Below are 13756 nucleotides of genomic sequence, written 5' to 3'. Positions count from 1 at the left end.
AAACAAAAATAATAATAATACATGTTAGAATTTTAAACTTCGTTTTTAACCATGCCTATTATAATCGCATAAAGCTACCGAAATATCTCAGATCTCTCAGTTTTAAGACTATTAAATGAACTTACATAATCACAATGGCAGCTTTCACTAAAACTACGTATAAACAGTTTTGTTTAGTGAGTTTACTTCCTAATGCCTGTCTTACGCAATCCTTGTTAATTAGTGGCCCCAAAAAATAGCAATAACAATAAAAAGTATATTAAGACCGCTTGATGAGCGAAAAATAATGTTATTCTGTATGTTAATACAGAGTTAATATTTTGATAATTAACACAGAACAGCCGACTCTGCAAATTGATTAAAACTATATTTCTACGCCGTATTTTTCGAAAAAATTTGGTTTGGGGTACGGACTACCGATCTTGCGGTCAAGGCTTCGAATCCAGCCATTCTACTATTGTCGTGAACCATATCCTATCACAAGCCAAGGTTAGTTGGAAGGGCTAAAGGAAATATTAGTAAAATAACAAAAATCTACTAATATTTTGGTTTAAAAAAATAAACTAAGACTCCAGTGACTAATCTATATTAATATTATAAAGAGGAAAGATTTTTATTTTTGTATGTATTCGATTCACGTAAAAACTACTGTACTGATTTTAAAAATTCGTTCACCATTAAAAAGCTAAGTTTTCAGTGAGTAACAGGCATTTTTTTTGTTATTATTTAATTTCACGCAGGCGAAGTCGCGAGCAACAGTTAGTAAGTAATAAAATGTTTCTTTTTTTAAACAAAAGTTAAAAGAGAAAGATACATAGTAATTGGACTTGTTCCACAAGCTTACATAAAATCGTCTGACCTCGTTTTGTCTGACATTGAAAGTATCTTGAATCAGGCGAATGAGTGTCAAAATTATACCAAAGTAGACAGCACGTGGAAGCTATAATAATCAAATAAACTATGTATATGGTCATTTATTACTCTTTACATTAGATTTTCATCATCATTTGCAGCATCATCTCAAAGAGATTTCTTGCAATAATGAAAAAACAAAGAAAAAGAACTGGAAATCCTTTGTCCATTTATGTAGGCATATGCTATCTTTTATCTTTCTCCCGCGATTCCGTACACGTGAAATTAAAAAAAAGAAAGAAAAACGTAACCTATATGTTCTTCCATCTTTGTTCTACGTCTATGCCATTCATCAAATTCTATTGAAACGGCTGAACTCTTTCAAAGATCCATCTAAACTTTCGCATTTATAATATTAAGTAAGATATCTGAAGGCAGTGGATTCCAGGCTAATGGCTGCTGGTAGACATTTGGTCATTTACCAAGTCCTACATGTAAATATAAAAAGTTTAATTACTCGATCTTGTATAACAGCTATTGCAGTGCCTGAAAGTTGATGTATGACGTCACATTAACTTGTTTGTCTTGGCAGCATCTATGAGTTACTCTTTATAATTTCAAGCCGGATATTAATCATGCGTTAATTACATTTGTAATCACAAATACATTCTCATATGTAATGTGAACGTGTGACACGTAGCGTAGTAATGAGTGTACGGCTATTGCATCACAGTTATTGCGATTGATAAATCTCTTTGTTTGACCTGTGAGAGAACAGTGGACAAAGATTGGGGATTCCCCATTAACTCAATCAAGGTCTTCTATGATATTTAAGAGGGTGGTAAAAGAGGTTTTTGCGTTTTAAAAGTAGACAAAGCAACCAAAAATAATTGGCTTACTTTTAGTTGAAAGTATTTGTTCTAACATTAAAATTTCTTATATCAATAGCACAAATGAGATAGTTCTAGGATAGTTTTTAGACAAAATTAGTGTAAGGTCAAGGCTTTTACAGGGAAATTTAAACCTTTATTGAAGAAAGAAGGGGTGATTTTTTTTTTTTGCTTTAAAATGCATTTACGTAGATATTGCTAAGTCGATTAATTTGTAATTCAACCATCTCCAAATTATTTAAATAACAGTTAATTTTAATTTAAATTTAAATTTATACTGTTTTCAAATTTCAAGGATTTTTAACATAATAGTGGTTATCGGTTTTTACCTTGGTGTGGATATCGAAGAGGAACGGGACAAGTTCGTTTTGGTCTTGAACCTCAACACCTTGTGATGTCGCAAATCCATGATTACAAATATACAAACAGATCAACACAACAATCCGCACACGACCACTCACTGACCGCGCACTCTTCATACTACTGTAACAATTAGAACAAACTATAATGCAATCTTATTAACATAAAAATTTCAAGTTTTAGCCTTACACTGGAACCGTCAGTAGCGAATTACAATGTGGGGTTGGGAAATCTCACTTCAACTTGCAAACAAAGTGCTTGGGGTGAAAGAGATAGTTGTGGTTGAGTTGTTTTGTTGAAATTTGCTTGGTGTCGTAATTGCTGATGTTCACTTGTTTACAAAGCCTTTCTTTTCTCACAGACTCTATTAATTGCTTTAGTTGAGATTTTACTTTATAACGCTTTGTTCGTTCTTGTATTTTATGACATAAGAATTACAATTATTTGCATACATTATGTTTTGTGTTACGTATTCGTAACTCGATAATGTAGGTAGGCAGATTAAATTTGATGGTTCTTGCACAAGTGGGTATTTTCAAACTCTCGCCGGTTCGGGGAGGGTAGTTCATCAGCGCCTATCAGTTTCAACTGTTTGATTCATTTTGCATGTATGTACGTTGTACCTCTTAGGTTTGGATTATGAGTTAAAGGCTAGAGGCCAAAAATATACAAAATTTTACTAAAAATAGTATTAAAAAAAATTTTTTATCCTTCAGATAAATTCGTTAAAAAACAAGAAATTTGACTATCACTAACTTTTTTGCTCTTAAAAGTTGTCACATTTTACTGTCCAGAATTTTAAATAGTACACTGAAACGTGCAAATACTTTGAAAATGTAGACAGATAGAAACAGGACTCTACATATAATATTTTGCACGTATTTCATTCGTTTCAATCCAGGAGATCGTAAAGAGATTTTGTCTAATTGAAAACTAGGAAGTGGTGCGGTGTTGAGATGTAAAGGCGTGGAAATAGGAGTTGGTGGGCGATACACGTACGTGATAGGACAGCGGCACTTTTGTTCTAGAATAGGACAAGCGATGACACTCAGAAAACCGTTTATGGACCTACTTAATTTATACGAGTAATTACTCAGCAAGGAACTGGCGAATTTTGACAAAAATCGTGTAAAAGAATGTGGCATTTGTAGTTGTTAATCTAATGACTCCTAAGTCGTCTTTTGATTCAAATAAAAAATACCTTTATGCGATTTAAATAAGATTCAATTTTACTTTTCATATATTTTTAATGTTTGCTCTTGACGTGAAAAGACGTGCAAAGTACAAGTAAACCTAGTTCCAATCGCATTAAGTTTAATTTATTTGAGACTAAAATCCTGCTTTGCTCTTCAAAGTAAACAACAGTAATTATATGTCAAAACGAAAATTTAAAGTAACCTTAATATTGTTGAATTCAAATCTTCGATCTCTACTCAAGTAGCAAAAAATAATGAAATGTTAGTTAGATAGATGGCGCTAGTTTACCGCGAGTAAAACTAAAATAAAACTCAGTGTTCAAGTGTCTGTTAAATATACAACACACATTAATGTATTATATAATCCAGTCGCGATATAGTAGTGCGATTTAACTGGCCCTGCATTTCTGTACCGTGCCGTTAGAAAAGCGCGCTTTGAATTTGAATGAAACCGAACTTTAGTTTACTTTTCTTTAACGAGTACGCTATAACTGTTTCCAATTATTCGATTTCCAAATCTTATTTACTTATTATATAGTAGAAATTATAACTAGAAAAACACATTAAATTGTGGAGATTCACAAAGATTTTTTCTAACATCTTGGTCTAACACTGTACGAGTAAAACACTAAATAACTATTATGATAATAAGCAACACTTTTCACGCCAATTTAAAAAAAAACACTAGCAATATCTTGACTCTTGTTTATTAAAAAAATATTTAAAAACCAACCAAAATCTAACTAACATATTTAAAACATGTAACAAGTAATATATATCTTAATAAAATTTATTTTTTATGTATTTCCTTATCCCTTTAGACAATAATTATCATCACATCGTCTATTATTTAATATAATACCAATATATTATTAATTTAATATTATATTAAAATGAACATGAATGCAATAACAACTTAACTAATGTAGCACTGATAAGTGGATGACTTTATTGCATGCTATTTATTATACAATGATAAGACCTGCATACTAATTCCCAATAGATGGCGGTTATTTAAAGAGCCTGGGAAATGTTCAGAGTTTAATCATCTTCTATTATTATAGCTTACGTGATGAATATTTGGATTGCTACAAACATAATGGTTCAATAATTATTGATTTATTTCTATAGTTTGTTATTTGGCGTATAACGATGGGGACATAAACCAGAAAGTGTTAAGATTGAATGTGGATGGCTACAAAGGTAGAGGAAGACCGAAGAAAGTATGGATGGATTGTGTGAAAGAGGATATGCTTAAGAAAGGAGTGGACTCGGGTATTACGGCTGATAGATGTATGGAAGAGCAGTACATACTGTGCCGACACTCCGTAAGGGATAAAGGCAAGTGGATGATGATGTTAGTTGGCGTTTAAATTTGTTACCAAGCTTGCCAACTATTCTAATTTTATAAGTATTCCATATTCCTATCTATACCAATATTATACCAGGAAAGATTTGTATTTTTATATGTATTGATATTGGATTCACGCAAAAACTACTGGGCCAATTAAAAAAAAACTTTTACCATTCGAAAGGTAATTTATCTGTGAGTAACATAGGTTGTATTTTGTATTAGTTATTTTTTAATTTCACAGGGTCGAAGTCGCAAGCAACAATTTTTATATAATACTGTCAAAGTAATAGAATAGAAATCCCAAGATATTCCACTACCAAACACTATATTCCAAACACTATTATAATTTAGCCTTTTATTCTGAAATTAGATTAAATATAGTAACTTATAGTATGTCCCTAATATCAGCGTGCCTCTTGGCATAGGCTTCCTCCAAACTCTTCCACTGTTTTCTATCTCGCGTAACTCTTCTCCAATGTGGACCGGCAGTCAACCTCAAATCGTCCTCTAAAAACTATCAATTTACTCTAAATATAGACGCATTATCTGCCCACGCATCAATCTAGTTTATATTAACTGCGTAAAATTGCGTGAAGAAAACGTTTTAAAAACGATTTAGTGTTTTTAAATTCAGGATTAATTGTTATGAGGACAGAAACCTATAAGTGGGAAGTGCGATGCTATCGACAGACACGCGAGACACTAGACACGAAGCTATCGTGTCTCGCTGTCACAATTCAGTCAATCAACGTACGGACAGATCTAGATCTTTATTGAAACACTAAGGAGCTTACGAACGGTCTTGACACAAACTTAACATTTATTGACTTGATAGGTAGCTTTATTTAGCTCAATTATTTTGTTCGCAGTTAAAGTTTTGTTTTCAATAATCAAATCTTTTTTCGGATTATTCCCAACCATCACCCTCTCTGTCCCCACGAAGGGACAGAGGAGAATAAAAAGGTTCATCCGTCCCACTCTCACCAATAAGGTTACAGGTGGAACCGTTAAGAAATAAAATAAGTTCCAACCGTCACCTCGTCGCAAAAGGTTGGACGGATGAAACTTTTTACTCCCATCTGTCCCCATGTGGTGACAGATAGGGGTCACGGTTGGGAATAATCTCTTTTTTTTAATTCGAAATGACAGCGTTTAGAAAATTTATAGCGTATTTATCTAAATAGAAATCTTTCTTGTACTTCTAAATGTATCTTAATTATTTTAAGCCCTTTTAAAACTATTGACACTCAAGAATGTTTATCTTAAAACGCAGTCTTGTATCAGGCAACATTTTTATTTCTTCGCTATCACTGCTTCAACACTCGTGTCGTATCACCACAATCTTGTAAGACAGATGTCGCTACTTGTATGTTGAAACAATTTGCAATGGTAATAGTCGCAAGAAATGTAAACCACAACCACAGTCGACGAAATACAATTTTAAAAAGTATTTTATTTAATATTATTGAAACGTTCACCATTAAAATAATATTTGTGTAAAACAAGTCAAGTTGAAAGGAACGGGAAATTAAAGGTTAAATTGAGGTCAAATGGCATCCAAAGTATTTGACACGTATGACCTTATAAAAACTTTGTGTCTCTTTGTATGGTTTTGTTGTAAGTTATTTTTTCCTGGTGTCTATTTTATCGTTTCTGCATTTTGAACGTAACAAATGCGATTTTGTGTTATTTGTACATTTGGCAATTTGGTATTTTTAAAGATGGTCTTAGCCTCATAAGATATCGATGAATTAGTACAAAAGTGACCTATGTACAAATAATTCAAAATATACTAAACATTTTAGACGTCCACATCCTGTTTGCGATTGTCCACTTATTTTTACATATAACATGTCAATTTCACCTGATTAGTATTCAGAGGGGCGAATATAAATACGTTTCTTTTATGCCTATCACGTCACGTTCACGGGGAGGCTACGTCATAGAGCTAAATGTAGGCGGAATTAGGTAAGAATCGTTTCGTAACGAACTATTGATTCTGGAGTATTCGATCTATGTTTATAAAAATAAATTTAAAAAAAAGCATTTAATAAAATTGATGTCACAGATCATTCGGTTGTTATTAAGATTATCTATCAAATATAGAGACATCAATCACGATATAAAAATAATTTAAAAATATGGACTCTTTGTTGCCAGTCGATTAATCAGATTGTTGCTACAAGTGGGTTTCCAATTTTACTGTAACATAAATGATATATTCAAGATGTTATCAAGTACTTTAACGTCAAACACATGACATGCGTCGGTCGCACACAATTTAATAGAACTTAAAAATACCAATCAAGTACAATATAAGGGACTGAAGTTCGCAAAATCATGCTGAGTAAGAGCGCTTGTCACTTCGTTGTGTCGTTCGTATAATAAAGATTTAAAATTTGTATAAGCGTAAAATAAATCGAGATTGTGCTCTTTGTGATCGACGAACAAATGCATTCTGCGTTCGCGATGACTTTGTAATATTCGTGGTGCAAAATAAATCGATTTATGACATATGTATTGTATAGAAGGAAATGGAGTGGGCGCTCTACTGACTTCATTACTCTTTGCGATCGATCGAAGCATTCGATCGGTCGTCCTGTAACAGTTCCATTGAATTCTTGACATACAGACGACCAATGTTCCCAGAACACATTTTACGACAGCCGACAATGTACATTCAAATATACATTTTAGATTTTACTCGAAGGCTTATTGAAGACATTTAAAAAACAACCTCAACATTAAGTTCAATGCAAAAATGTTGTCTTGTACATCGAATTAAAATTAAAACGTCATGTAAAAATTGTAATTATGTTAAAAAATTTCATATAACTTTTACCATTAATTTACCAAACCCGCACCAAATTTCTTAAAAAACTTGACTCTTTAAATGTCACATTGAAAACAAAGAAACATCAATTAAAAATGCGAAAAAATCAGTTGTAAAAACAAAAGACTGTGTTCAATAGTCTCGCTAACACTAAAACATAATAAAGAACTGCCCTATTTAGTATCTTCTTCAGTTAGCTGTTACAAATACCTTCCTGTCAATCAAACAATAAGGTTCCAAACTCAAGAGGAACCGTGAAAAAACTAATTTATCGGTCAACTTTTTTTCTACCTCTAAGCGTGTAATATACCATCGTTTTATCGCCTACCACTTATCATAATGAACAGTTTACAAATGAATAGCTTTTTATACGAGATAGCTATCTAATATCAACTGGAAACTGGTATAAGTTTCCAGTCTTCACGTCCGTCAACCGGCGTCACGGATCATGATTTATGAAGTCAATTGAGCGACATTGTGTTTTATAAGCATTAATTTACGATTTAAATTTGTTTAACGTTTTGATTGATAAGTGTTTAAGTTTATGGTAATATGTTTTTTGACGTAATTCGTGCAGTGAAAGTTTTGTTTTTATGTTGGTAAAACGATTGCACGTGCTTCATTCTTGTGACGGTCGTATCAAACAGAATGTATAAAAATAATCCCATCAGACATAACTATTATTTTAAATTGTAATTTTAGTTTCAAATAATAGTGCCATAACAACAAGCAATAGTCTTATTGTCTTTGAATAAATAATAAGAGCGTAAGCAATTAGCAATAAGCGTCGTTGACCACCTTTGTGTTCCCGCCGCTCGTTTGCCCCCTTCTCTTATAAAAAAAAAAAAAAAAACTTGAAAAAGGTGTAATTTTACCGTTACAAACCGCCGAAGTAATTCAATAGATTTTACTTTCTTTGACCTCTTCGATTGTATTGATTTGTTCAAAAAGCGCATCAGGTCACAGGTCACAGTTGATTTGCCTGCTTCGAGTCACGCTGACTCATGACGCCCCTTTAGTTCCGGTCGTACCATTTCCGTACTACAAATACGCATTCAATTGAATTGCACCGAAACTAAACTTGTCAGTTGTTACTCATTTATTGCTTAAAACTATGATGTGGTTAAAATTGTTACTATTTATACGAAAACGGACCAACGAGTGCTTGAACACCGAGATGTTCGACGCCTATTGACATCAGCAATACCAGGGGAACTGCAGATGCGTTTCCGGCCTTAGAAGAAGTGATATGCTCGCTTCTTGAAGTATCCTAAGTGAAGTCAAGAGTTTTGAAAATACCACCGAGGACAGACCGTTCCACAAATCGACTGTACTGATAGTTATATATCTTTCCTCTAAACAGGCTTCCCAATTTAATTCCAATTTGGTGTCCACGAATCTCCCGTTCAATAGATAAAGAAATTATATCCTACATATTTAATCTATCCTATTTAACTCTAACGTATCGTTCTAACTGTATTTGCCTTTATTATTGTAAGTTAACACGGACATTACAACTTATTTCTTCGTCATTGTCGACGCTAATCTAATCCACATTACAAAACAACATGTCACACGTCATGTTAACAACGGCTTTACTAAGACGGGCGTTGTTTAATGAATCATTAATAACAAACGCGTACCGAACTCGAGCAAAGATAACTCTTGTGCTCGTCCGTCCGTCTGTTGCGTCATAGACAAGACGCCCGCCGACTTTTGACTAATGGACTGTCTTGTGCCTTGTAGTTATAGTTTCAACTGGCTTATGGTGGGTTTCTATATTTGACCATTCGTTAGTGTTTTTGGTTCGTTAATTTCGTGAAATTCAATTCCGAACTTGAGTTTTACACTGCGGAAAGATAGGTCCAACTAAGACTAATGAATCACGTGGTAATTATACTTCAGAAACCCAGCATAAGTCGAGCCATACAATAAAAATTAACTTGTTTAAAGCTTTTTAAATTCTCTTTATAAGATATCGTTTAAAATACTTTAAATCGTTTAGAGTCTTTAATTTGTCTTTAAAATTCACTTAGGGACGAATTTAGGGATCGTGTGGCCTTTAGACTTTGTCACTAAATACCTTCATTTTATTCTTTCTTATTGATACAGTGTTAATATTCTTAACAAAACAGAGACACGGTTACGAAATAAAATTTAGCACAAGCGGCACTCTACAGTGTAAACATTTCGTGGCCGTGGGGAAATGAAGAAATTACATCGTGACAACACAAATAATAGCTTGATAAAGACTAGGTTAAATAAGTAGGCTTGGTTACTTTCTTAAGTATCACGACGATTTAAAATCTTACTAATGTTATAAATGCAAATGTTTAGATGAATGGATGTTTGTTAGAGTTTGTAGCCTAAACTGCTGAACGGATCTCGATGAAATTTTGACGAGACGTAGAGGATTGCCTAGAAGAACATGTAGGCTGCTCACTTTTGTATTTTAATGCCGCCTGGATGGACTCGTGGGCGAAAGCTAGTATCTTATAAAATGTCATAAATAGTGCAAATTAAATTATATGCAATGTCAATTAAAACTGATTAAAAAATATTTCACATAACCGTCTTACTGATGTTATACGACAATAATGAAACAAATTCGAGTCTAAAACATTTCCAAATCATGAAAAACTGACAAATAAATTACAATTATACACTTCCAAACGGAAAACATTTATTATTTTAGCCTTTAACACCTAAGACATAGAGTTGTAAATGTAACAACTGTTTTGTTTTTTCTAGCGTTCCGCTATTTGATTCGGTGTAGCATGTTCGGCAGATATATGAATGCGATTTTCACCGCATTTCTCTCAGTTACTTTCAAAGCCCGGTTGAATAACCCTCGTTAACGCATTGCAGAATTACGTCAATCTAAGACTACACAAAAATGGACACAAACTCGCCACTCCTGTTCTCTATATTCCATAATATACAAGCTTATTACGTGCGTTAATGTTATAACATTGTAATTGTAATAGCTTCTTTAAAAAACTGAGATAATGTAATGATTTTATACTAATATATTAAAACGTAAACACACTTCATTACGTCGAATGTCAGCACACAGCATATTTTTGACCGACTTCCCAAAAGGAGGAAGTACTCGATTAGTATTTTTTTTTTATATTTCAATGCCCTATATTTGCGACAGGCCTGTACTGTATTACAAATTTTAATTTACTGTATTTTATATATGAATTTATCGTATTTATAATTGCAAATGAAAACTGTGTGATATGAAAATATGATTTTATTGTTCACTACATTGAAACAAGCAAGTCATTCTAGACATCTAACCGCTAAACGACTGCATCGCCACAATACAGCCTTCTGCCCTACATTCAAAGCGAGAAAGTAAACTATTAAGATTTTCTTCATGGAAACATTAAAGTTTCTCTGACTCTACTAAAACATAAGCTTAATAGTGAAATATAATTTTTCATTTAACAAGACGGCTGACACTAAAAGAAATGGAAAGTCTTCGTTTAGAAAATGTGTTAATATCAGATATTTGTCAATCTAAGTGTGAAATGTTTGTGTACATTGCGTTTTCTACCTAACAAGTATACGACAGCATTGATTTTAGAAAAGCCAACAATAGACAACTATCTATAAAGGAAATCGATGTATGAAGGCAATATGATGAAGAAGTGGAAACCGAATTGATGGAATATAAATCAGATCCTACCAGAATTTATGAAAATCATAAGTACTAAATATCTGTAAAACCATTACTGTTTTTACATCCTAGTTAAGCAAAAAATGAATACCCGTTGCCTATATTAATCCGCGGAGGAGTTGTCCAGAGAGTGGATATTTTTCCTCTTCCTCTTTCCTCTACCCACGCGTCCCCTTCTACGTCAAATCTATGCTATAAATACCTTATTAATGATTGACAAAGACGCAATTGAATATGCGTTGCCTACATTAATCCTCGGAGGAGTTGTACAGAGAGTGGATATTTCCTCTTTCCATACGTCCCCTTTTAGGTCAAATCAATTCTATAAGTATCATATTAATGATTGACAAAAAATCAACGACAGTAAGAGTCTATTTTAACTTAGCTGTACAATAGTATATTTTAAAGCAACCGAGATTTAAATAACGCAGCCATAAACAGAAAGGGAACTTGCGTATCACTGGTGCAACTTTAGCAGACAAGATACTCTCCTTTGTCCCACATTTAGCTTTCCCTAGATGTTATACGAACGTCTCGAGAGAAGGTTTATTTATGTGCGTTAAGATTTTGCGAACAAATAACAAATAACTATTAGAAAATGAAGTCACGCTAATCGTACTAATATTATAAATGCGAAAGTTTAGATAGATGGATGGATGTTTGTTAGTTTGTAGCCTAAACGACTGTATGGATTTCTATGAAGTTTGGTATGGATGTAGAGGATAGTTTGGAAGAACATAAAAACTACTCAGTTTTGTTTTTGCTTAATTCTACGCGGACGGAGTCGCGGGCGAAAGCTAGTTATTTATAACTTATAATCTAATCTTACTAATATTATAAATGCGACTGTGTAGATGGGTGAATGTTTGTTCAAGTTTGTAGCTTAAACTGCTGAACGGATTTTAATGATATTTAGCACATATGTAGGGTCTAGTACACAGGTTACGTACCTTTGTTTTTTTTAACCCTACGCGGACAGAGTCGCGGGCAAAAGCTAGTATTTAAATATTATGATCGAAAACGTAAGTGTGTTTACTGCTTAGTATTGATTGATTCCATATTAAAACAGAAACGAGAACTTTATCTACCACCGAAATTACCATAGTCTTATTTAAAAACACCATTTGAAGCTATCCTGAATGTGTGGGTATAGAGTTACTAAAAAAGTACAAACATTAAATCTATGTCAATAAATTCAATTAAGCTTTGTGATATTATTTGAGAAAAACATATTTAAATTAGTAAGTTTCTTAACATGTAATTGATTACAACTTCGTTGGGCGAAGCAATCAATATTAGCCAATGTCTTTGACCTTTTGAACGTTTTCTTCACATAATGCGACGTTTCTATTCATTTATTTTGTTTAAGAGGTTTAGTTGTCTCAACTATTGCAATGTTTGTGACAAAGATTGCATAAAATCTTAATAGTTCTTGATGATGATTACAATATAAATAATGCATTAAAACAATCAATTCATCTTGTATTATTTCTTCTAGATGTTACCAATGAGTTTAAATTGTTTTTTTGACAGACAGAAAAAGTAAGGAGTTTGTAAAACAAAGTTTGAAAAAGGTGTTGATTAAAACAACTAAATCGATTATGCACTTAGCTCAATGACGGAGACCGCGGGGGCAGCGTGAGGTCGCCCGGTTATACCAAATTAAGTATAAACAAGTTTGGAAAATGTCACAGAATCGTAAAAGCATTATCGGTGTGTCAACGTGTGCCAGCTAGCGACAGTCTATATGACTACAGAGTACCTGCACATGCGCGAATTGTTAATGGCGCATTAATTTTGGATTTCGTTTACGACTCGTTTAACCTTTTGGTTACTTAAAAAAGTAGAATACATTTTTCAAATACTGGCTGAGTTTTTTTTTTTGTTTTTTTCTCTAAATACATGTTATGCATTTGCGTATAAAAATATTATAGAATGTATTGATTTTTGTTACTGCAGATAGTTACAAATATAATTATTGTAAACTTAAATACTACAGAAGTCGAATTTAAAGATTTATCTTGTTCTACTCGCATCGAAATTTGTAATAAAAGTTTTGATGTACGTAAAAAAATCCATTAAAATAGAATCAAATCGTTTACCAATTTCACTTACTGTTATATAAGCTGAATACTTTAAATGCAAATTTGATTAAAAATCTATTCAATCTACATGACAATATTCTTTAATCTTCAATTGGCGTTAAAATATTGTAGTTAACTATCGATTTCAATCGAGTTCTTATTGCATCGATTTTTAAATCGATTATACTTTCTAAATATCGATACTTCAAATGACGTAGGCGGTTAACATATCTGATTAATAGAGCCCGCAGGAGAGTTCATCTGGTTACAAGAGTTACATTTGATGCTTATTCGAGCATACAAAATTTTAATTTGCTTTTCAAACAGAGTCGGTAATAAACGTCCAAACGAATAGAACTCCCTCATTCACCTGTCACTTAACCTTCAGATATTTATTGAGGCACAAACAAAACAAAACAAAATGCACTAAAAACAAAACAAAATATTCTCAAAAAAACAGTACACTAAAAAGTAACGAAATAATTACTTGAAAATAGTA

General features: G+C 32.8%; 1 protein-coding gene across 4 annotated transcripts in view; it reads right to left on the bottom strand.

Annotated features, from left to right (window-relative positions):
• LOC106099288 overlaps positions 1 to 13756 on the bottom strand; it is a 121077-nt gene that overhangs the window by 67996 nt on the left and 39325 nt on the right. The window contains exon 1 of one of the 4 annotated variants that reach the window (XR_001225369.1): positions 2072 to 2176. The exons of 2 other annotated variants lie outside the window; for them this stretch is intronic. Coding sequence is in view for 1 of the 2 variants with exons in the window: in XM_013277788.1 (XP_013133242.1) it covers positions 2072 to 2151 (80 nt within the window). In the remaining variant the exon portion in view is untranslated. Of the gene's footprint in view, positions 1 to 2071; positions 2177 to 13756 lie in introns of those variants that run through there. One more of the 4 variants, XM_013277788.1, reaches the window with a different exon arrangement.

Source organism: Papilio polytes, unplaced genomic scaffold, assembly GCF_000836215.1.
Source record: "Papilio polytes unplaced genomic scaffold, Ppol_1.0 DF824135.1, whole genome shotgun sequence".
NCBI lineage: Eukaryota > Metazoa > Arthropoda > Insecta > Lepidoptera > Papilionidae > Papilio > Papilio polytes.
Note: the sequence above shows the minus strand (reverse complement) of the source record. Positions and strands in the feature narration are given on the sequence as shown.